The 24237-nt window shown below is 35.4% G+C and overlaps 2 protein-coding genes across 2 annotated transcripts; one reads left to right on the forward strand and one right to left on the reverse strand.

Moving 5' to 3' along the window:
- Positions 1–2151: 2151 nt before the first annotated feature.
- LOC112418669 (histone H2A.Z-specific chaperone CHZ1-like) lies at positions 2152–2869 on the reverse strand. The gene is made up of 3 exons (XM_039831390.1): positions 2843–2869; positions 2465–2626; positions 2152–2352 (listed from the first exon to the last, which is right to left on the reverse strand). The coding sequence occupies exons 1-3, from the start codon at positions 2867–2869 to the stop codon at positions 2152–2154; spliced, it is 390 nt and encodes a 129-aa protein (XP_039687324.1).
- A 1302-nt stretch (positions 2870–4171) lies between these two features.
- LOC25485262 (cysteine-rich receptor-like protein kinase 25) lies at positions 4172–20138 on the forward strand. Its single transcript, XM_013614449.3, has 7 exons — positions 4172–5053; positions 5673–5804; positions 6051–6172; positions 6492–6702; positions 7192–7426; positions 19456–19609; positions 19728–20138. Exons 1-7 carry the CDS (start codon positions 4198–4200, stop codon positions 20061–20063), a joined length of 2046 nt encoding a protein of 681 aa, XP_013469903.2. The 5' UTR covers positions 4172–4197; the 3' UTR covers positions 20064–20138.
- The last annotated feature ends 4099 nt before the right edge of the window (positions 20139–24237 follow it).

The raw sequence follows: 24237 nt of genomic DNA on the forward strand, positions 1-24237 counted from the left end.
TATTAAAAAAATTAAAACATAAGAATTTAGAGTATAGTTTTTTTTGTGTAATCTTAAAAAAAAAGTTTTATAGGAAGATGTAAAAACAATTTTCATTGGCTATTGTTTATGAAAAAAATGAAAGAGAAAGAAAATTGAATGTAATTTGCATTTAATTTTATGAGAATAAACAAAAGTTTTTCTTGGAAAAGAGATTTTTTTTTAAAAATAAGATTAAATAGGATAAAAATTTGTCTTTTTTACTTATACTTTCGGACAAAGAAAATGAGTTTTTTTTGCTTATATTATAGGACGGAGGGAGTACTCAATTTTGTCTCTTTTTAATATTTTTGAACTAAAAAATAGTGATATGATATGATATATTTTAGGCTAAATTACACAATTCTTTTAAGTTATTTAATTGTAACAAATTAGTTTTAAGTTTTTCTCTATACCACTTACGTCACTTAAGCTATTTAATTGTAACAAATTAGTCATTTAAGTATTTTTCGTAATGCTTAGGTCTTTCGAGTTGTTTAATTGTAACTTTTAGGACCCAAATTACTTCAATTTTTAACATCTGAAATACCACAAACTTTTACGATTAAATAACTTAAATGACCAAATTGGTACGGTAAAAACTTAAAGGACTAACTTGTTACAATTAATTATCATAAAAAAGTTAAATTGTACCAAAAAATGTAAAGGACCAATATATTACAATTAAATAATTTAAAGGACTTATAGTTTAATTTTGCCTATATTTTTTTTTTGGTCAAGAATTTTGTTTATATTTAAATAATGTCTTATTATGATATGATAATCCAAAAAAAAACATTCAAAAATCTGAAAAGAGACCAAAATTGAATTACTTCATAATGGAGGGACCAAAATTGTAATTACGTTTATTTTATTCTATTTATTTTTTAAAACAGAGAAGGAGAAATTTATTAACAACATTGACACTAATGAACAACATTGATACTAATGACGATATTATAATTGTTCTGAAGTTACATATGCGAGCTCTAGCTATTATGTTAACACCTATTGGACAAATTTTATTTTATTTATCGAGTCAAAAACATTTTATTTTAAACTCATTTGCATTGATCAATTAGTGTTAGCTTGAGATTAATGGTTGAATTATGTTCTGTTAAAATAGAATGCGTGACTAGAGGATCATTAACGTTGTATTTGGTAGAGGAGAAATATGAAAGAGAGATATAGGAAAGAGATAAATTGGATAGAGAGAAGTAACTTCTCATGTTCGGTTTAGAAGAGAGATCAAATGTTGTGAGACCCACGCCTGTTTTATTTCTCTTCGAAGTTGCAAAGAAAATGAGTGGAGGTGTGAACCTTTTTTTCTTTTCCAAAATTGTCCTTGGTGTTGTGGTTATATACAACTATTGCCCTTCTTTTTTTTTTTTTGTTAACACACTTCTTTATTCTCTATTTCTCTCTTATATCAAATAATAAGTCAAATCTACTCTATTTCTCATCTATTTTTCTCTTTCTATAATCTCTCTTACATACTTCTCATCTAAATCAAACACACCTTAAATCTCTCACACGCCCCCTCACAACACATATATTTTTAACCGTCGTTAACATGTAACTTCCAAATCAAAAGATGGGATAAAGAAGTTAGGAAAAAATTTGAGTGTACCGGTACACCAAATCATTAAATTCATAATTAAATAAGTTGTTTTTTTTTTTTTAAGAAAAATAATTATTATTTTCTATCATTGACAATTATAAAATTAAATTTTATTTACCAAAACTGTCGACGAAATAAAATTTGATTTTTTTTAATCTTTATTACTCATAATGAAAAATATTGATTATTTTTTATGAGAAAATGTTAAAAATTTAATATGATTCTTATAAATAATAAAATGATTTTTTTTTATGACGTGATGTTTTCTAAATTATAAAAATTGACAAATAACTTTTTATTTCATGAAATTTTCGTTAATTTATCAATTTATTAAGCAATGGTACCGGTACACCTCAACTTGTGAAGTGTACCTTAAAAATTCCAAAAAAAATCGTAATTCAACTTTTACTAGTAAATGAACATTAAATCCAACCATCGTAAAAGTACTAATGCATAAAATAATTCAAATCATAAAATTTGCAAAGTTTAGAACAATAAGTCATGACAGTAAATTACTCATTATAGGCTGGAACCAGAATTTGTAACGTATTCTTCACTTCTTCTTTGATCTCAGAATCTTCATTTTCTTCAATATGTTCAACTTCTTCCTCATGCAACTCTCCTTCTTCTAAACCTTCACTTTCTTCAATATGAACAACTTCTTCCTCATGTAACTCTCCTTCTTCTAAACCTTCATCTTCTTCAATAGGCAACTCATTCAGGCAAATTCAAATCAATATCCAATAGAACTCTATTATTGCCTTAAAAAAGTCTTCATTATCTTCTTCAATCTCTCTCTCTCTCTCTCTCTAAAAAGTCTTCCACTATCTCTTCCTCAAAATCTTGATTATCTTCTTCAATATCATTATCCAAATCTAAAGAATCTTCAACTCTCTCTTCTTCCAAGTTTTCATTGTCTTCTTTAATATCACTCTCCAAATCTAAAGAGTCTTCCACAAACTCTTCTTCCAAATCTTCATTTATCTTCTTCAATATCCATATCCAAATCCAAAGAGTCTTCCACTATTTCTTCTCTAAAGTTTTCATGATCTTCATTTCCAGCACTATCTATCTCTAGTTGAGTTGACATAAGTATTTCTTACTTTGTGTGATGAGTATTTTTTGCAAAGATATTATGACTGGAATGAGTATTTCCAGCACAATTTATTTTTAGAAAGATGTGGAGTAGGGCTGACAATGAACCGAACCAACTCGATTATAGTTCGACATTCGACTCGATATTTAATCCGTTGAACTTGGTTCATGAACCTAACGAGCTGGACTTGAGCTGAAAATTAAGTTCGTTAATTAAATGAGCTGAACTTGAGCTACATATAGTTCGACTCGTTAGGTTCATGAGATGGCTCGATTATCGATTATATATATAAATCAATTTGAGTTAGTTTTTAAAAAAATTTAATTCAAATGTGGCAAATGTGGTTGAATACAATTTTGTCTTGAAGGGAAGAGCAGTTGGAGTTTAAAAGTAAAAGAATATTATGAATTTTGTTCACAGCTAATTGAATTTTGTTGGATTTTTTTGTCTCTGTTACTTGTATCAGATATTTTTCTTCGTATTTATGCAACCTTTAACTTTATATAATTTATGTCTATTATATGCATGCTTGTGGGAACTTTTATTTTAATTCAATATTTAATTTTAATATATATATATATATAATATCAAAGATCTATAATTTAACTTTTTTTTTTTATAATTTTTTTGGATGAGTTGAGCAACCGAACTAAACCTAACGAGCCGAACCGAACAGTTTGTGAACTTTAAACGAGTCGAGTTTCGAGCCGAACCAATTCTTATCGAGTTGAGCCGAACTCAGGCAGGTTCGGTTCGACTCGACTCATTTCCAGCCCTAATGTGGAGTATCTATCTATGATCGTATTCCTTCCTTAGCCGTTTTGCACTTCATTGTCGTTGGTTAATATTTTCATGCTAGACATGCTTAGTTATGAGATACAATTCTATTGGTTATTGCTATCAAGCTATTGGAAGTTAACGAGACTTGCTCTCTTTTTTCAATTTTTTTTTTTGCAACTAATACACATTTTTACATGGAGATCACCAAAAACATTTATAAGGGGTAAACTTGTCAAATTCTGCTTAAAAATTTGAGAAATTAAGTATTATGGGACAATTTTTTTCTTTCAAATATGTCAAGTATTGCTGGACGAAGGGAGGGAGTAATATTTTTCATTTGTCAACGCATAAATCATACTTATTTCATGAGCATTAACTAAATATTTCTATTTTTTGACGAAAAAATGAAAAATAATTTTTGCAGCGACAAAATGATTGATGAATCAACCGGATCAAATTCACTGAATTGCTGACAGAAAATGATTAAATTATTTGTAGAAGTAATGGATAACCTCCGATGGAAACAAACGAAGAAGACCAAATAGAAATTTGACTTTCCTGCTTTATGCATGGTCATGGATTTGCATCCATGTGTCCCAAGTCCCTCTCAATCCCTTTCAAACTAAATTAACTAACAAATTTGCAATAAACAATAACAAAATACAAACGGCAAAGCAACATTATGTTATTGGTAGCCAGCTACTGCCTACATCCATCCATGGCTTCCAATATCAAAGTGTTAGTCTTCTTCTTAACCATTTCAATCATCTTCCTCAATTTTGCAATAAATTCTCATGCACAAGACCCAAATTTTCTCTACCAAGTTTGCTCAAAAAACAATTTCACATCCAACAGCACCTACCAAACAAACCTCAAAACCCTCTTCTCTTCCTTATCTTCCAAGGCAAAAACCGATCAAAACATCCAATTCTTCAACAACACCGTCGCCGGAAAAAATCATTCAGAAACAGTTTATGGACTATATATGTGCAGAGTTGACATCCCCTCTAATCTATGCACATCATGCGTTGGAAACGCAACTCAAAGACTGTCCACAGATAAAGAGTGCACTGTTTCTGTTGCAGCAGTTATGTGGTACGATGAATGCATGGTTCGGTATTCAAACAAATCATTCTTTTCAACAGTTGCAACAGGACCAGGCTATGTTCTCCCAAGTCCAACTAACATGACAAACCAAGGAAGCTTCAACCGTTTGTTGTATGATACGTTGAACAAAACTTCAGATGAAGCTTCTTCTTCTTCAAAGAATTTCGCTACAAGGGAAGCGAAAATAAATATATTTCAGAATCTTTATTGTTTAGCTCAGTGTACACAAGATATTGAAGAAAGAGAGTGTAGAAGTTGTCTTTATGGTTTGATAAATTCAGATCTTCCAAGGTGTTGTGCAGGAACGCAAGGTGGAAGAGTTTTGTATCCTAATTGTGTTGTAAGGTTTGAAATTTACCCTTTCTATCGTTCTCTTACTTTGCCACCAACTCCAGCGCCTGCAGGACTCGTTCCATCACCCAATTCCGCAGGTAAAGTTTATACTTTATATGCTTGTCTAAAGTTTTTTGTTTATAAAAAAAAACTTAGGTGAAGAATCAAAATATGGTCACTAAGATCAAATTCAAACTAATTATATTAGTAGTTCAATTTTTTGTTTATTAAAATTTGCATGTAATACGCTCACTAGACAGCGTCTCATAAAGCCAAGGCCTCCCCGTCTAGTTTCATGGCCTATACACCGGCAAAAGTTACATTATTTAAAAATTAAAGATTAGAAATCATATGTTATATTGCATATGTTTTGTTCTTTATTTTATTTTATTTTTTTATTTATGTTTTTATATACTTTAAGGAATGGTGGGTACTGGGTAGGTAACTTCACCACCAATCAATGAAAATGAACCTTTGTTAATGGGATCAATGGTAGTTTGTAGATGCCACTTGAAAATATATTTATGTGGCTAATATTTATTGGTTGGATGAATTATCCACCATTTTTACATAGGTATAACTTAGGTCTCACTCTATCTTTATTTATTTATTTTGTCAAGTTCTCTGTTGAAATTTATTCGTGTTTGAATTATACGCCTGTTTTTTTAGGGTAAAATGACAGAAGTTTTGTTTTTGTATGTGTTGAAAATCAAAAAGGAAAATCACGAATAGCTATCATTGTTGCTATACCCATTGTGGTTGCTTCTACAATAGTCTTCGCTGTTTGCTTCTATTATCGAAGGAGAAAAGCGAGAACAAGCAGGTCCAATATTCTCCTCCAAGAAAACTGTAAGGCCCAAATCCTAAGGAATCTCTTAAGAAAAATAAACTCTTATTTAGTCCCTCAGAAATATTGAGAAATAAAAAGCATACTTTGACCCTTAAAAAAAGGTATACTTTGAATTTTTTTTTTTTTTTATTTCATAGGGACGAACTAGGTTTCTATTTTTTTCTCTCTCAAACTCTTACGTTAAACTTGTAAGTTTATGATGTTTCCAAACTAATTAATTTCACAACTCATACATACTGGTCAAGTTGGTCGTGAAAGTACCACTTTAGAGGGGTTGCAATTCGATTTAGCTACAATTGCTACAGCAACAAACAATTTCTCACATGAGAACAAGATTGGAAAAGGTGGATTTGGAGAAGTTTACAAGGTAAAAAGCAATAGTGTATTTTCTGTCTTTTACAATTATGTTTTTTTTTTGTTTGTTTTGTTTTTCATATTATCATGCTTATTACAATCATGTTTTCTAGGGGTCTTTCCTAAAAAAAAAAAAAAAAATGTTTTCTAGGGGTCTGTTGCAGCTTTGCATTTCTTGTGCTAACTTGCTTATTAATAACATTGGTTTTTGCTTATAAAAAAAAAAAAAATCATGTTTCCTATTTAATTAACAATAATAAACATTAAGCATTAGTCAGTCATTCTTTCAAAAAAAAAATTAAGCATTAGTCATAGTTTCTATATATTTTTAGGGCACTCTACGTGATGGACGAGATATAGCTGTCAAGAGGCTTTCAACAAGTTCCACACAAGGTTCGATTGAGTTCAAGAATGAGATTTTATTGATAGCCAAGCTACAACATAGAAACCTTGTGGCATTGATAGGTTTTTGCCTAGAAGAGCAAGAGAAGATTCTCATTTACGAATATGTCCCAAACGGAAGTCTTGATCATTTTCTATTCGGTATATTGACTTAATTTTGACCTTCACTTTCAATATTTCCTCTATTCTTTTTATCAGATTTTCTTTTTTTGTTCCATATATTAATGTGACTCGTGAATTTAACTGTCCATTTTTTATTAGATTTTTCTAAAATACATTTTATTTTATTTAATTTATATTAATGTGTCTAAAAGGAATTTTTTATTTTTCATGATAAATTAATAGTATTAATAAGAAATAATAGTATTAATAAGAAATATATTTGAATATAATAATAAATGCACATAACAATTTACATAGAGACTTATATCGGAAGGGACACTTTTTTTTTTCTTTTCTCCAAATGAGGTTTATAAATATGGAGAAGGGAGTGTAAACTGATCTATTCATGAAACTAAAAAAAAAGAAAGTGAAACATGCCTTATTATGAACCCATTTCACTACATTATATCTTATTCACAAAATTTACTAATTTCTTTTTCGTTTCCTTTATTCATTAAACTTTTTCAGGGGCTCAACAACAAAAGTTAAGCTGGTCCGAGCGCTACAAAATCATAGGAGGAACTGCTTTAGGAGTTCTTTATTTACATGATTATTCTCGACTAAAAGTTATACATCGTGATCTTAAACCTAGTAATATTTTATTAGATGAACATATGAATCCTAAAATCTCAGATTTTGGCATGGCTAGAATTGTTGACATTGGCCAAGATCGCGCTAAAACTACCAGAATTGTGGGAACATAGTAAGTTTAGAATTTTTCTTAATTATAGTCATATTTTGTTGGAACAAAATGTGTTTCACAATGAACCTTATTAAGTTTTGATGATAACAAGGTATTAAAAATTGTCAATTGGTTATTACTAATAATTGTTCAAGTGTACAGGACCAAAGGCTACTCAAGTTATTTCAATAGGTCTTGGAAGAACAATGGAAAGAAAAAGAAATTCTGAGCATCTGAAGAAAACTGCTCCTGAAGCTAAACTGCTCCTGAAGCTAAACTGCTCCTGAAGAGATGACGTCATCAGAAGCAGAAAGTCATCAGAAGCAGAAAGTCATCAGAAGCAAAAGTTTTCATCAGAAGCAATATTTTCACCAGAAGCTACATTTGATCCTTTAATCAAACTGAAGATTCAAAGTTGCGGATTCTCAATTCAGTCTTATCAAAGAAGAACGATGAATTGAAAGGGAGGTATCAACGGATATATGGAAAGCACTGAGCACTTGTCTCTCTTTAATAGAGTTGACAAAGTACAAGTGTACAACCACTACCTCCACTACTCTGTTTTCTGTCTACGCTACAAGACAAAACAACAGCCATGCCTGCAGAATTTGTACAACTCAAGATGGGAATGAATTTGAAGTTTATCCTTCAAAGGACTACACCCAAATCAGGCAAAGGATCACTGGTGGATAATCAAAGGATTTCAAACGACTCTTTAGACGTGCTGATTATCTCAACGTCTCTTTCACGCCTCTATATAAAGGAGTGAAGACTTGAAGATAAGATAGAGATATACATAAGTTCAAAAGCGCCAAAACTCTGTCAATTTGATACTACAAAGCACACTGAATTTCTGCACTGATTTGATACATCTTAGAAATTCAAAGTCTAGAGTCTTTTCTGTATTGTATTGTGAACACCACTGATTGTATATCAAGTGTTCAATTCAAACTCAATTCTCTGTATTTTTGTTTGATTAGAAGTCTCTTGCCTGCGTGCTTGAGCATTAGAAGTCTCTTGCTTATTGCTTGAGCATTGGAAGACTCTTGCGTGTGTGCTTGAGCATTGTTTTGTGAAGTCTCATACTTTGAAAGTATTGAGCAGTTGTAATCTTGTGATTATAGTGAAATCTCCTTGGAAGTGCAAGGGGGACTGGACTACTTCCGTGTTGTGGAAGGAACCAGGATAACTGCTTGTGTCTTTGTCTTTCTTTTCTCTGCTCTGTTCTTTCCGCTGCATATCTGATTCTGATCATTTCATCAGAAGCACTCTCAATCTGCTTCTGAAGTTTTATCAGAAGAAGAATTTTTAGACAGAAAAAGAAAACACAATTCAACCCCCCCTTCTTGTGTTTTTTCTAACCTTCAATTGGTATCAGAGCTTGCTCTGTTATCACAGCACTTAACCGTGTTACAGTTCAAGATCTATTAGAAAAACATGTCTGGAGATGAGGAATCAGTTACTCCAAAATACACAAGTGTCAAGCATGACTATGATACTGCTGACAAGAAAACAGACTCTGGAAAAGCTCCAAAGTTTAATGGAGATCCAGAAGAGTTTTCATGGTGGAAAACTAATATGTACAGCTTTATCATGGGATTGGATGAAGAGCTATGGGATATACTGGAAGATGGAGTTGATGATCTGGATTTGGATGAAGAAGGAGCTGCTATAGACAGAAGAATACATACTCCTGCTCAGAAGAAGCTTTATAAGAAACACCACAAGATAAGAGGAATCATTGTGGCTTCTATACCTCGCACCGAATACATGAAAATGAGTGACAAATCTACTGCGAAGGCTATGTTTGCTTCTCTATGTGCAAACTTTGAAGGCAGCAAGAAAGTAAAAGAGGCTAAAGCTTTGATGCTAGTTCATCAGTATGAACTTTTCAGAATGAAGGATGATGAGAGTATAGAAGAAATGTACTCAAGATTTCAAACTTTAGTTTCTGGATTGCAAATACTGAAGAAAAGCTATGTTTCTTCTGATCATGTTAGTAAGATTTTGAGAAGCCTACCTTCAAGATGGAGACCCAAAGTAACTGCTATTGAGGAAGCTAAGGATCTAAATACTTTAAGTGTTGAAGATCTTGTTAGCTCACTCAAAGTGCATGAAATGAGTTTAAATGAGCATGAAACCTCTAAGAAGAGTAAATCTATTGCTTTACCATCTAAAGGAAAGACCTCAAAATCTTCCAAAGCTTACAAAGCCAGTGAATCTGAAGAAGAATCACCTGATGGAGATTCTGATGAAGATCAATCTGTAAAGATGGCTATGCTGTCCAACAAGCTTGAGTATCTGGCAAGGAAGCAAAAGAAATTTTTGAGCAAGAGAGGTAGCTACAAGAACTTCAAGAAAGAAGATCAGAAGGGATGCTTCAATTGTAAGAAGCCTGGTCATTTCATTGCTGATTGCCCTGATCTTCAGAAGGAGAAGTTTAAAGGCAAATCCAAGAAATCAAGCTTCAACTCCAGTAAATTCAGAAAGCAAATCAAAAAGAGCTTGATGGCGACCTGGGAAGATTTGGATAGTGAATCTGGTTCTGATAAAGAAGAAGCTGATGATGATGCTAAGGCAGCCGTTGGGTTAGTGGCAACAGTATCATCAGAAGCAGTATCAGAAGCTGAATCAGATTCAGAAGATGAAAATGAGGTATATTCCAAAATCCCTAGACAAGAACTTGTTGATTCTCTAAAAGAACTTTTATCACTGTTTGAACACAGAACCAATGAGTTGACAGATTTAAAAGAAAAATATGTTGATTTGATGAAACAACAAAAATCAACTCTATTGGAACTGAAAGCTTCTGAAGAAGAACTCAAAGGGTTTAACCTCATATCAACAACATATGAAGATAGACTCAAGAGTCTTTGTCAAAAGCTACAAGAAAAATGTGATAAAGGTTCAGGCAATAAACATGAGATTGCCTTGGATGATTTTATTATGGCTGGAATAGACAGAAGCAAAGTTGCTTCTATGATCTACAGCACATACAAGAACAAAGGCAAAGGGATTGGATATTCTGAGGAGAAATCCAAAGAATACAGTCTCAAGAGCTACTGTGATTGTATCAAGGATGGATTGAAATCCACCTTTGTGCCTGAAGGTACAAATGCTATAACTGCTGTTCAGTCAAAACCTGAAGCTTCAGGTTCACAGGCTAAGATCACATCAAAGCCAGAGAATCTTAAGATCAAGGTAGTGACAAAATCTGATCCTAAGAGTCAAAAGATTAAAATTCTGAAAAGATCAGAACCTGTTCATCAGAATCTGATTAAACCAGAATCTAAAATTCCAAAACAAAAGGATCAGAAGAACAAAGCAGCTACTGCTTCTGAGAAAACAATACCAAAAGGTGTCAAACCTAAAGTATTGAATGATCAGAAGCCACTCAGCATTCACCCTAAGGTACAAGGGAGGAAAAGTAAAACCTCCAAAACTAACCCAAAAGGACCCATGAAGATATGGGTACCTAAATCTGAATTGGCCAAAAATGCAGGTGTGCTTAAGGGCAAGAGAGAAACAAAGGTCATGGTACCTAGACAGCGGATGTTCAAGGCACATGACTGGAGAGAAAGCTTTGTTCCTTACCCTTACAATGAAAGATGGAGGAGAAGTGAAGTTTGGTGGCAACCAAACTGGAAAGATCATTGGTACAGGTACTATTGGTAATTCCTCCATCTCAATTAATAATGTGTGGCTAGTAGATGGTCTGAAGCATAACCTATTGAGCATTAGTCAATTTTGTGACAATGGGTATGATGTAACGTTCAGTAAGACCAACTGCACACTAGTCAACAAGGATGACAAATCCATTACATTCAAGGGAAAGAGAGTTGAGAATGTCTATAAAATAAATTTCTCTGATCTGGCTGATCAGAAGGTAGTTTGCCTTCTGTCAATGAATGATAAAAAATGGGTATGGCATAAAAGGTTGGGACATGCTAATTGGAGATTAATTTCTAAAATTAGCAAGTTACAACTGGTCAAAGGATTGCCTAACATTGATTATCATTCAGATGCACTTTGTGGTGCATGTCAGAAAGGGAAAATTGTGAAAAGTTCTTTCAAATCTAAAGACATTGTATCAACCTCCAGACCCTTAGAATTACTCCATATTGATCTTTTTGGTCCAGTTAACACTGCATCTTTATATGGAAGTAAATACGGATTAGTCATTGTTGATGATTACAGCAGATGGACTTGGGTAAAATTCATTAAAAGTAAAGACTATGCATGTGAAGTGTTTAGCAGCTTCTGCACTCAAATACAATCTGAAAAAGAATTGAAAATTTTGAAAGTCAGAAGTGATCATGGTGGAGAATTTGAAAATGAGCCATTTGAACTTTTTTGTGAAAAACATGGGATTCTCCATGAGTTTTCCTCTCCTAGAACTCCACAACAAAATGGAGTTGTAGAGAGAAAGAACAGAACTTTACAAGAAATGGCCAGAACCATGATCCATGAAAACAACTTAGCTAAACATTTTTGGGCAGAAGCAGTCAATACTTCATGTTATATTCAAAATAGGATCTATATCAGACCTATGTTGGAGAAAACAGCATATGAACTCTTTAAAGGAAGAAGACCCAATATCTCTTACTTTCATCAGTTTGGATGTACTTGTTACATCTTAAACACTAAAGACTATCTGAAGAAATTTGATGCCAAGGCTCAAAGAGGAATCTTTTTAGGTTACTCTGAAAGGTCAAAGGCATACAGAGTGTATAATTCAGAAACACAATGTGTTGAAGAATCTATGCATGTAAAATTTGATGATAGAGAGCCTGGAAGTAAAACTTCAGAGCAAAGTGAAAGTAATGCAGGTACAACTGATTCTGAAGATGCATCAGAATCTGATCAACCTTCTGATTCTGAAAAGTATACAGAAGTTGAATCTTGTCCAGAAGCTGAAATCACTCCAGAAGCTGAGTCTAATTCAGAAGCAGAACCTAGCCCAAAAGTACAGAATGAAAGTGCTTCTGAGGACTTTCAAGATAACACTCAGCAGGTTATTCAACCTAAATTCAAGCACAAATCTTCACATCCTGAGGAGTTAATCATTGGAAGCAAAGATAGTCCTAGAAGAACAAGATCACATTTTAGACAAGAAGAGTCTTTAATAGGACTGCTTTCAATAATTGAGCCTAAAACCGTTGAAGAAGCTCTCTCAGATGATGGATGGATATTAGCTATGCAAGAAGAGCTAAATCAATTCCAAAGGAATGATGTGTGGGATCTGGTACCCAAACCTTCTCAGAAGAACATTATTGGAACAAAATGGGTATTCAGAAACAAGCTGAATGAACAAGGAGAAGTAACCAGAAACAAAGCCAGACTTGTTGCTCAAGGCTACAGTCAACAAGAAGGCATTGATTACACTGAAACATTTGCTCCAGTTGCAAGATTGGAAGCAATCAGGTTACTTCTATCCTACGCAATTAATCATGGCATAATATTATATCAAATGGATGTCAAAAGTGCCTTTCTTAATGGAGTCATTGAAGAAGAAGTGTATGTTAAACAACCTCCTGGGTTTGAGGATCTTAAACATCCTGACCATGTTTATAAACTTAAGAAATCACTATATGGCTTGAAACAAGCTCCCAGAGCTTGGTATGATAGACTAAGTAATTTCTTAATTAAAAATGATTTTGAAAGAGGGCAAGTTGACACAACACTCTTCAGAAAGACTCTTAAGAAAGATATTTTGATTGTGCAAATATATGTTGATGATATAATATTTGGTTCTACTAATGCATCTCTTTGCAAAGAATTTTCTAAGTTAATGCAGGATGAATTTGAAATGAGTATGATGGGAGAATTGAAATTCTTTCTGGGAATTCAAATCAACCAAAGTAAAGAAGGAGTATATGTTCATCAAACAAAATATACAAAGGAGCTTCTGAAGAAGTTCAAGCTAGAAGATTGTAAAGTGATGAACACTCCAATGCATCCAACCTGCACCTTAAGCAAAGAAGATACTGGAACAGTAGTAGACCAGAAGCTATACAGAGGTATGATTGGTTCTCTGTTATACCTCACTGCATCTAGACCTGATATTTTATTCAGTGTATGCTTGTGTGCAAGATTTCAATCAGATCCTAGAGAATCTCATTTAACTGCAGTTAAGAGAATCTTCAGGTATCTGAAAGGAACAACTAATCTTGGACTCCTGTATAGGAAATCCCTAGATTATAAGTTGATTGGATTCTGTGATGCTGATTATGCTGGTGATAGGATTGAAAGAAAATCAACCAGTGGAAATTGCCAATTCCTGGGAGAGAATCTGATATCCTGGGCAAGCAAAAGACAAGCAACTATTGCTATGTCTACAGCAGAAGCAGAGTACATTTCAGCTGCAAGTTGTTGCACACAACTGCTTTGGATGAAACATCAGTTGGAAGACTATCAGATCAATGCTAACAGTATTCCCATTTATTGTGATAATACTGCTGCTATTTGTTTGTCAAAGAATCCAATTCTACATTCAAGAGCCAAGCATATTGAAATCAAACACCATTTTATCAGAGACTATGTTCAAAAAGGAATTTTAGATATACAATTCATTGATACTGAACATCAATGGGCTGATATATTTACAAAACCTTTGTCTGTTGAAAGATTTGATTTTATTAAGAAAAATTTGAACATGCATTTTGTGTCTGATTGAAAAATTGCTTGCCTCTGAATAAGAAGTTTGGTTCTGAAGTTTATTCAGGAGCATTTTGGTTCATCAGAAGCTCTTAACTGAGGTTCTGAGGAAAATGTGCTTCTGAAGATGACGTCAGCACTAAAACTTCAGAAGTGTTATTCTTTGCTTCTGAATAGCTTGGTTAGTGGGAACGGTGGAAGTTACTTTATGTAACAGCTGTCTCATTACCCAAAAGGTAGTTTTCTGAAGAGTCTCTGACGTGGTTTATTTGTATTGGAGTATAACAAAAAGGGCAATGATGTTTTTATTCGCTTTTTGACGTACTTACACGCGCCCCCAATTTGTCATTAATGCTGTGTTTGTTTGTCCCCTCTGAATTACAAACGTTTTAATAAAAACACTAAGTCATTTCACACACTTCTCACTTCACAACAAACACTTTCTATTTTTCTTCTCAACCCTCTGCGAACGTAAGCGCATTCTCTCATCCTCTCAAAAACTCTTTAGAACCCTAAAACCACTTCATATCAATGGCTTCTTCAAGTTCTGCAACTGGTTCATCATCAAACAAACAACAAGGAGAAGCTCCTGCATATGAGATAAAGGGAAGAACCATGTCAATCGAAGAATGGGAATTAATTATTCAAGCGGAAAATCCAGTGGATTTCGCTTCTCTAACTCACCATGGATGCGACTTGGTAAAATTTTACAAGAAGCAAAAATTGATGGGTTATTTCAGTCTTCTCAATGGTCCCATTTATGAAGTGCTGGTAAGACAATTCTGGGTTAGAGCTTCAGTGTATGACAAAGTTGCTGCTAAACAGGAAGAAGCTCAGATGATTCTGGTTAATCCTACTTTGGAAGGAAAAACCAGAGAAGAGATGGGTCTAAGCGCCTTCAAGGGGACTGAGATTAGATCATCTGTCATGGGCATTCCTGTAACAATCAATGAGCAAGTGATTGCTCAAGCCATGAGAAGGGATGCTTCTGGGACTTATGATGGAGAAGAGATTCCTAACCCCAGAACAAGCCCATGGAAGGAGATAGTAAACTACACTATCTACGGATCAAAGGATGCTAAGTCTTACAGCACCTTAAGCATGGAAAAGAAAATGCTGCTGAAGATCCAGAATGAAAACATTTTTCCCAAAGGTGGAGGAAATGATCAACCCTCTCTTGGTCATAAGGTCTTTCTGCATCACACCATCACTCAAGAAACAACAATGAATGTTCCCAAGTACATGTTTAAGTACATGATCAAGGAACTCAAGAAGAGCCAGATGGAGAACAGAAAGTTCGTTCCTTATGGAAGGCTGCTCTCCATAATTTTCCAGGAAGGAGGAATCTTAAGTGTCCTAAAGGATGTGGGCATTTATGACAATCAGAAGCTGGGAGCAGTCACAGGAAAGATAATAAATGGGGCAACCTTGGTCAAAATGAAGCTGGTCTCAACTTGCCAGAAACTAGATTCAGATATGCATGAATCTGATGTCATATCTGATCTAGTCTCTAATGAGATACACATATGCAAGAAGGATCCTCTGGATGTTCAAAGGGCATACATTTTGGACTTCTACACAACCTACAACAAGAAAATCAGCTTAAAGGATGTCCCTGATGAAATGTATGGTGGTGCTCTGCCTGTGGCCAAAAGCAGAAAGTCCAAGAAGAAGCAGATCACCAAGGAAGAGTATCTAGCTGATGATGCTACTGAGAAGGGTGCTCAGAAGCATCAGAAAGCTATGAAAGAAAAATCTGCTATGTCCACCATTCAGGAAGAAGTGGAGGATTTGGATGATGTCCCTCTTATCAAGAAAAGGACAAGGAGCACTCAAGAAACAGCAGAACAGCCTGCTTCTGAACAAGCTGCTTCTGAAAAGCCTCCAAGTCCCAAAAGGAAAAGAGAAGCTGCTCTTCAGACCATCAAAAGGAAGAGGTCTAATTTAACAAGAAATCTGAAGACAGCTGAAGGAAGAAGGGAACAAATGATGGAAGAACTGGAAGAGAACTGGGATGAAGACTCAAGCCCTAAGAAAGCAAAAAGGACTGCAACTTCTGAGCCCATAGTCATGCCCAGCTTCGAAATGACTGAAGAAATGAAGCAGTACGCTAGAGAGGTTTCTGCATCCAAGATAGCAGAAAAGAAAAGGATGAAGATGTTGTTTGAGAAAGAAAGGGATGAACGTCTCAAGGCTGCAGGGTATGTGCCTACTCCTGACATTGCTGCTTTATCATCAGAGTTAGAAACTGTTAAGTATGGAGCAACTCTGCTTTCTCAAGCCTTGAAGAATAAGCAAGCTTCAGGAGCAACTTCATCAGAACCAACTTCAGAAGCTCCAGAAGCAGTTCATCCAGAAGCTCAGTCTTCAGGTAATCCATCTAACGCTCCAACTAATACTCAGATTCCATCTCTACCCTCTTCACCCTCTTCATCATCAACAGAATCAGATGACAAACCCCTTAGCCAACATATAGACAAGCTTCTAAAAACCAAACCTACCAAACTAACAGATTTAGGAACACTTGACTGGGAGCAAACTCAAATAGAATTTTCTAAGAATAGAATTAAACTTTGTGAGAAATTCAATTTGCCTCCTACTCATCCACTCTTTCCAGATAATCCTGAGCCTGTTAGTGTACAACAACCTCAACCCAACCCAGAACCTACAACAAACTCACCACATAACTCAACCACACAAAAAGCCTCTGAAGTAGCTTCAGATGCAACTACTTCAGAAACCCCCCAACACCAAGAATCCTCAACCCTTCACAACTTAGAAAAACATCTAGGTGGTGAAATGCAACCAACACCCACTAAAGCCTCTAAGATAGTTCCTGAAAAGACTGTTTTGGAAACCCAAACAGAAACCCAAACCATCCCTGAGCAAACTGTTCAGGAGCAAACTGCCTCTGAACAAGTTGCTTCTGACCAAACAGCTCCTGACCATCAAACAATACCCTCTGACCATCAAACAACAGACCAACAACAACCAAACTCACCCACTATAATAGACTTAACCCCTGACCAACCTTCTACATCAAATACAACTCAAACTGAACCTTCACCCATCCCTGACCATATCCTAGAGTCTGAGTATATAGAGGAACAACTGATCAGACTTAGTGATGAGATTCAGGCACTGATTCTTCGCAGAACAGTTCCTGCACCTCCTATTCACTATTATGATCAGTGGATGGATCTACAGAAAAGCTTTGATGAGTTGCTGGATCAACTCAGAACCAAATGTGTGTCATCTCACTCTGCAATGCTGAAGAAGCTTTTGGATGATATGCATGAAGCAGCTAAGGACAAAGAGCTGAATTATGTACCTCTTCTGGACATCACTCCTTTCTATCCTGAAGAAGAGTATATCACAAGAGCTGCAAGAATTCATGCTGGGCATGTAAGAAGAATGAGGGAAAAGGATGAGCTACTTAAGAAGAAAGATGAACAGATCAAGTATCTCTTAGAACAGCTGTATAAGCAAGCCCAACCTTAGTTGCACACCCAACTCTAGCTTGTTTTACTTTTGTTCTGTGTAGTCTTATCTTTGTACCTTAACCTTCATTTATAAATATTATGTTCTATTTTTTTTAACTCTAATGATATTTATTGATTTTAATGTCATATGCTCTGATACTTCTTGCTCTGATACTTATTATGTTTTTATTTGGTTATATGCTCTACTACTCTGTCTTTTGTTCTTATTCTTTTTGTTGATGACAAAAGGGGGAGTAAATGTATAGTATTTTTAAGGCACTGAGCCCTACTATAACAACTTCTACATTTCTTTTAAATACCTCTGATTTGATTTTTATGAGTATTTTATTGAAATTTAATTAATAAGAATAGAACTTAGGGGGAGCTTACAAACCTCACCTTAAAGATCTATTAGACTCAGGGGGAGCTTACAAACCTCTGTCCCAGTAGTCAACTTATTAATTAGATCAACAACAATTGAACATTTTTAAATACTATTGTTTGTCATCATCAAAAAGGGGGAGATTGTTGGAACAAAATGTGTTTCACAATGAACCTTATTAAGTTTTGATGATAACAAGGTATTAAAAATTGTCAATTGGTTATTACTAATAATTGTTCAAGTGTACAGGACCAAAGGCTACTCAAGTTATTTCAATAGGTCTTGGAAGAACAATGGAAAGAAAAAGAAATTCTGAGCATCTGAAGAAAACTGCTCCTGAAGCTAAACTGCTCCTGAAGCTAAACTGCTCCTGAAGAGATGACGTCATCAGAAGCAGAAAGTCATCAGAAGCAGAAAGTCATCAGAAGCAAAAGTTTTCATCAGAAGCAATATTTTCACCAGAAGCTACATTTGATCCTTTAATCAAACTGAAGATTCAAAGTTGCGGATTCTCAATTCAGTCTTATCAAAGAAGAACGATGAATTGAAAGGGAGGTATCAACGGATATATGGAAAGCACTGAGCACTTGTCTCTCTTTAATAGAGTTGACAAAGTACAAGTGTACAACCACTACCTCCACTACTCTGTTTTCTGTCTACGCTACAAGACAAAACAACAGCCATGCCTGCAGAATTTGTACAACTCAAGATGGGAATGAATTTGAAGTTTATCCTTCAAAGGACTACACCCAAATCAGGCAAAGGATCACTGGTGGATAATCAAAGGATTTCAAACGACTCTTTAGACGTGCTGATTATCTCAACGTCTCTTTCACGCCTCTATATAAAGGAGTGAAGACTTGAAGATAAGATAGAGATATACATAAGTTCAAAAGCGCCAAAACTCTGTCAATTTGATACTACAAAGCACACTGAATTTCTGCACTGATTTGATACATCTTAGAAATTCAAAGTCTAGAGTCTTTTCTGTATTGTATTGTGAACACCACTGATTGTATATCAAGTGTTCAATTCAAACTCAATTCTCTGTATTTTTGTTTGATTAGAAGTCTCTTGCCTGCGTGCTTGAGCATTAGAAGTCTCTTGCTTATTGCTTGAGCATTGGAAGACTCTTGCGTGTGTGCTTGAGCATTGTTTTGTGAAGTCTCATACTTTGAAAGTATTGAGCAGTTGTAATCTTGTGATTATAGTGAAATCTCCTTGGAAGTGCAAGGGGGACTGGACTACTTCCGTGTTGTGGAAGGAACCAGGATAACTGCTTGTGTCTTTGTCTTTCTTTTCTCTGCTCTGTTCTTTCCGCTGCATATCTGATTCTGATCATTTCATCAGAAGCACTCTCAATCTGCTTCTGAAGTTTTATCAGAAGAAGAATTTTTAGACAGAAAAAGAAAACACAATTCAACCCCCCCTTCTTGTGTTTTTCTAACCTTCATATTTTTCTTCAATTTGAATGTTCTTCTCTCTTTTTAAGTGGTGTGTTTTAGCTAACTGTAGTTTGTTTTTTACAGTGGTTATATGTCTCCTGAATATGCAATGCTTGGAAAATTCTCTGAAAAATCAGACGTTTTTAGTTTTGGAGTAATGATCATAGAGATAATCACCGGAAAAAGGAATGCTAAGTCTTACGAATCAAACCATGATGCTAAAGGTCTCTTGAGCTATGTAAGTGTGATTTCTAGCATTTTTAAACTTAGTTCTCATTTCTGTGTATTGCATGTGAAGAAAAATTGTTTTGATGAAAATATAGCTCCTTGAACGTTTTATATGATAAATGTTACAGGTTTGGAGACAATGGAATGACCAAACATTGTTGACTGCAATTGACTCAAATATAAAAGAAAAATATTCTCAAATTGAAGTTATAAAATGCATTCAAATTGGTTTATTATGTGTCCAAGAAAATCCAAATGCTAGACCTACAATGGCAACAGTCGTTTCATATCTTACTAATCACTCACTTGAACTGCCATTTCCACAAGAACCAGCATTTGTGTTGCATAGTACAATTGATCAAAAAATTGTTGGACAGCAGGAATCAAGCTCAGGTCTATCAGCTAGTAGTTCTAAACCATTTTCTGTCAATGACATGTCAATAAGTACATTTTATCCTCGTTAAAAAAGTTCATTTCCTTTTTGATATAAAATTATGTACATATGTTTTCAATACATAATAAACGTTCATATAGAGATGGATTCTGAGTTTTTCATTTCATTATATTTATATTGCTCAACGTTATTAATTTTTTTTTTTTATCGAATACATATTATAGAAATCTCACATTTGAGTTTAGATATTATATCATATAGATTATGTTCATAAACTCTTACATAAATATAAACAAATGCACTGATTAAATGTATAGTAATGTGTGCTTATGTGGGAATTTTAATTCCGTGCGGTCGTCAGAGAAAAGGCGTTCTTTTAGAGGTTCTATGGGGGCAGAGGATTACGCACCATTTAATGAATTCATTGTTGACAATGCCTTAATTGATTTACCGTTGTGTGGTCGGAAGTTCACTTGGTTCAAGGGGAATGGTCGTTCGATGAGTAGATTGGACAAATTTTTGCTTTCGGGAGAATGGTGTCTGTTGTGGCCAAATTGTGTCCAGGCTATTCATTTAAGAGGTTTATCTGATCATTGTCCTATTGAGTTGTCTCTTGATAATGAGAACTGGGGGCCGCGTCCTGCGCGTCTCTTGAAATGTTGGCAAGATACTCCTGGGTACAGTAATTTTGTACGTCAAAAATGGAGTTCTTTTCAGGTGTCTGGGTGGGGTGGCTATGTTCTTAAAGAAAAATTCAAATTAATTAAAGGGGCTCTTAAGGAATGGCACGCTACTCATACCTCGAATTTGTCGGCTAAAATTGTTTCGTTAAAGAATAGGCAGGCGGCACTAGATTCTAAAGGGGAGGAAGTGGAGTTGTCTGAGGAAGAGATTGCTGAGATTCATGGAATTTCGACAGATATTCACTCCTTGTCTCGCCTTAACACTAGTATTTGTTGGCAGCAGTCAAGACTAAATTGGATACGTGATGGGGATGCTAATTCCAAAATTTTCCATTTTGTTTTGGCTGGAAGAAGACACATTAACTCGTTGTCGTCGATTCTAGTGAATGGGGTGGCAGTGGCGGGTGTTCAACCAGTTCGTCAAGCTGTGTTTTCGCACTTTAAAAATCATTTTCTTGCTCCTAGAATGGCGCGGCCTAGTGTGGGTAATTTGAGGTTTCGAAGATTGTCTTTTTTTGAAAGGGGTAGCTTGACCAAACCTTTTTATGTGGATGAAATTAAGTCTGTAGTGTGGGACTGCGATAGCTTTAAGAGCCCGGGTCCTGATGGGATCAACTTTGAATTCATCAAGAATTTTTGGAATGAGTTGAAGGATGATGTTGTGCGATTTGTTTCAGAATTTCATAGGAATGGTAAGTTATCGAAAGGTATAAATTCTACGTTCATTGCTTTAATTCCTAAAGTTGAGAGTCCTCAATCTTTGAATGATTTTCGTCCTATTTCTCTGGTGGGAAGTCTCTATAAAAGTTTGGCAAAAATTCTAGCAAACAGGCTTCGACAAGTCATTGGGAGTGTAGTGTCAGAAGTGCGGTCTGCGTTTGTTAGAGATAGACAAATTCTTGATGGAATTCTGATAGCTAATGAGGTTGTCGATGAGGCTCGAAAAACCAAGAAAGACCTCTTGTTGTTCAAAGTGGATTTCGAAAAGGCGCACGACTCTGTCGATTGGGGGTATCTAGATGAGGTAATGGGGAGTATGTCTTTTCCGGTCTTGTGGAGAAAGTGGATAAAAAAAGTGTGTTTACACCGCAACTGCGTCGGTTTTAGTGAATGGTAGCCCAACTGAGGAGTTCTCTCTTGAGCGGGGTCTTCGGCAGGGTGGCCCTCTATCTCCATTTTTGTTTTTATTAGCAGCAGAGGGGTTGAATGTTTTGATGCAAAAAATGGTTGAAACAGATATCTTTACGAGATACTCTGTGGGGGGGCACTAATTCAGTGTCTGTGTCTCATCTTCAGTTTGCAGATGATACGCTCCTCATTGGGAAGAAAAGTTGGGCTAATGTTCGTGCTTTGAGGGTTGGTCTTGTCTTGTTTGAGGCTATGTCTAGTTTGAAAGTTAATTATCATAAAAGTTCGTTGATAGGGGTTAATATTAATGCTTCTTGGTTGATTGAAGCGACTTCAGTGTTGGGCTGTAAATTGGGTACAATGTCGTTCCTTTATTTGGGCCTTCCGATTGGGGGTGACCCTCGACAGTTATTATTTTGGGAACCTGTTGTTAATCGAATTAAATCTAGATTGTCTGGTTGGCGTAGTCGGTTTCTCTCTTTTGGTGGTCGCCTAATCCTTCTAAAGTCTGTCCTGACTGCTCTTCCTGTCTATGCACTTTCCTTTTTCAAAGCTCCGTCAGATATAATCTCTTCCATTGAATCTCTGTTAATTAAATTTTTTTCAGGGGGAAGTAAGGATAAAAGAAAAATAGTTTGGATTGGTTGGAATTCTTTGAGTCTAAAAAAGGAGTATGGAGGGTTGGCTGTTAGGAGGTTGGGAGAGTTTAATATAGCCCTGTTAGGAAAATGATGTTGACGTTTGTTAGTTGATAGGGAAGGGTTATGACGTAAGGTGTTGGTGGCTAGGTATGGTGTGGTGGATGGAGGTTTGGAGGATAGGGGCCGGAGTTGTTCTTCTTGGTGGAGAGAGATAGTGAGGATTAGAGATGGGATAAACGAGGATGGGGAGGGTTGGTTTTCGGATTGTGTTAGGAGGAGGGTGGGGGATGGTTCCGATACTGATTTTTGGCGGGATTGTTGGTGTGGTGATGTTCCGTTTCGTGAGCGCTTTAGACGGCTATATAATTTGGCCGTCAACAAAGTAATCACGATTATGACTATGTTTTTGTTGGGGGTGGAGGTTGGTGGTGAGGTGTGGTAGTGGCGTCGTCGGTTATGGGCGTGGGAGGAGGACCTGGTAGAGGAGTGTAAGGCTTTATTACTGACAGCTTTTTTGCAGGAATCTTTGTCAGATAGGTGGTTGTGGTTATCGGATCAGGGAGGCGGGTATTCAGTCCATGGGGTGTATGACATGCTGACATCACAGGAACAACCTCAGTTACATTCATATATGGAATTAATTTGGCATAAACAGGTACCTCTCAAAGTATCTATTCTTGCTTGGCGGCTTTTGAGGGACCGCTTACCTACGAAGGGAAATTTGGCAAACCGTGACATTATTCCTATGGAGGGGCGGTTGTGTTTCTGGTTGTGGGCATGATGAAGATGTGAATCACTTGTTTCTGTCTTGCCCATTTTTTGGTGCCTTATGGTCTTTGGTGAGGGAGTGGCTGGGGGTTGAAGGCGCTGATTCTCAGTTTATGGCGGACCATTTTTTGCAATTTATTCAGTATGCTGGTAGTTTGAAATCACGTCGATCGTTCTTCCATTTGATTTGGCTTCGTGTATTTGGGTTTTGCGGAATGATAGAGTTTTTAGAAAGAGGCAGAGCTCTTTACCACAAATGTTAGACAAAGTAAAATCATCTTCTTTGTGGTGGTTAAAAGCTAGTAATGTTGTTTTTAGCTATGATACTCATAATTGGTGGTCGAGCCCTTTGGTTTGTATGGGCATCGATTGATAACTTGTGTATTCTTGACAAGACTTTGTTCTTCCGTGATTGTTTAGCACGCCTTGTGCTGCAACGATTACGTTTTTGATAATAATATATTTCATTTTGCCTTATTAAAAAAAAAAAAAAACCACAAAGATGTTTAATGTGCTGGGACTCGGATTCAAATCCACTCTCAACTTTTTCATATTTAATGTGTATTATAAAAAAAATAAAATATATGTGTATGAGTGTCGTCTATAAATAAACTCTTAAGATGAAAAAAAAAAAAAAAAAGAGTCTAGTATTATTTTTTTGACACAAAAAAGAGTCTAGTCTAGTACTAAAAAATACAATCGGTGAAAATACACATGGCGATCATTCGTCCAACTCAACAATCAGAAAAAAAAATCATTCACCCAACTCAAGTGGGTACACACCTAAAATTGTGCTGGAGTCCTCCTCACCTTTCTTAATCAGGGCACATGATATTCACCGGAATACTCGAATAATTTTTTCATCTTTTACTCATTATTCACATGGCCCCATAATTCAATCATTTTATATAAACGACAAATATTCATGAGAAAAAAACTACATGACAAATACAAAAATAAATACTCCATTGTCTCAAAATATAATCAAATTTTACTTTTTAGGTTCATTCGATTAATTCAATTA

Source organism: Medicago truncatula, chromosome 1 (genome assembly GCF_003473485.1).
Source record: "Medicago truncatula cultivar Jemalong A17 chromosome 1, MtrunA17r5.0-ANR, whole genome shotgun sequence".
NCBI classification, from domain to species: domain Eukaryota; kingdom Viridiplantae; phylum Streptophyta; class Magnoliopsida; order Fabales; family Fabaceae; genus Medicago; species Medicago truncatula.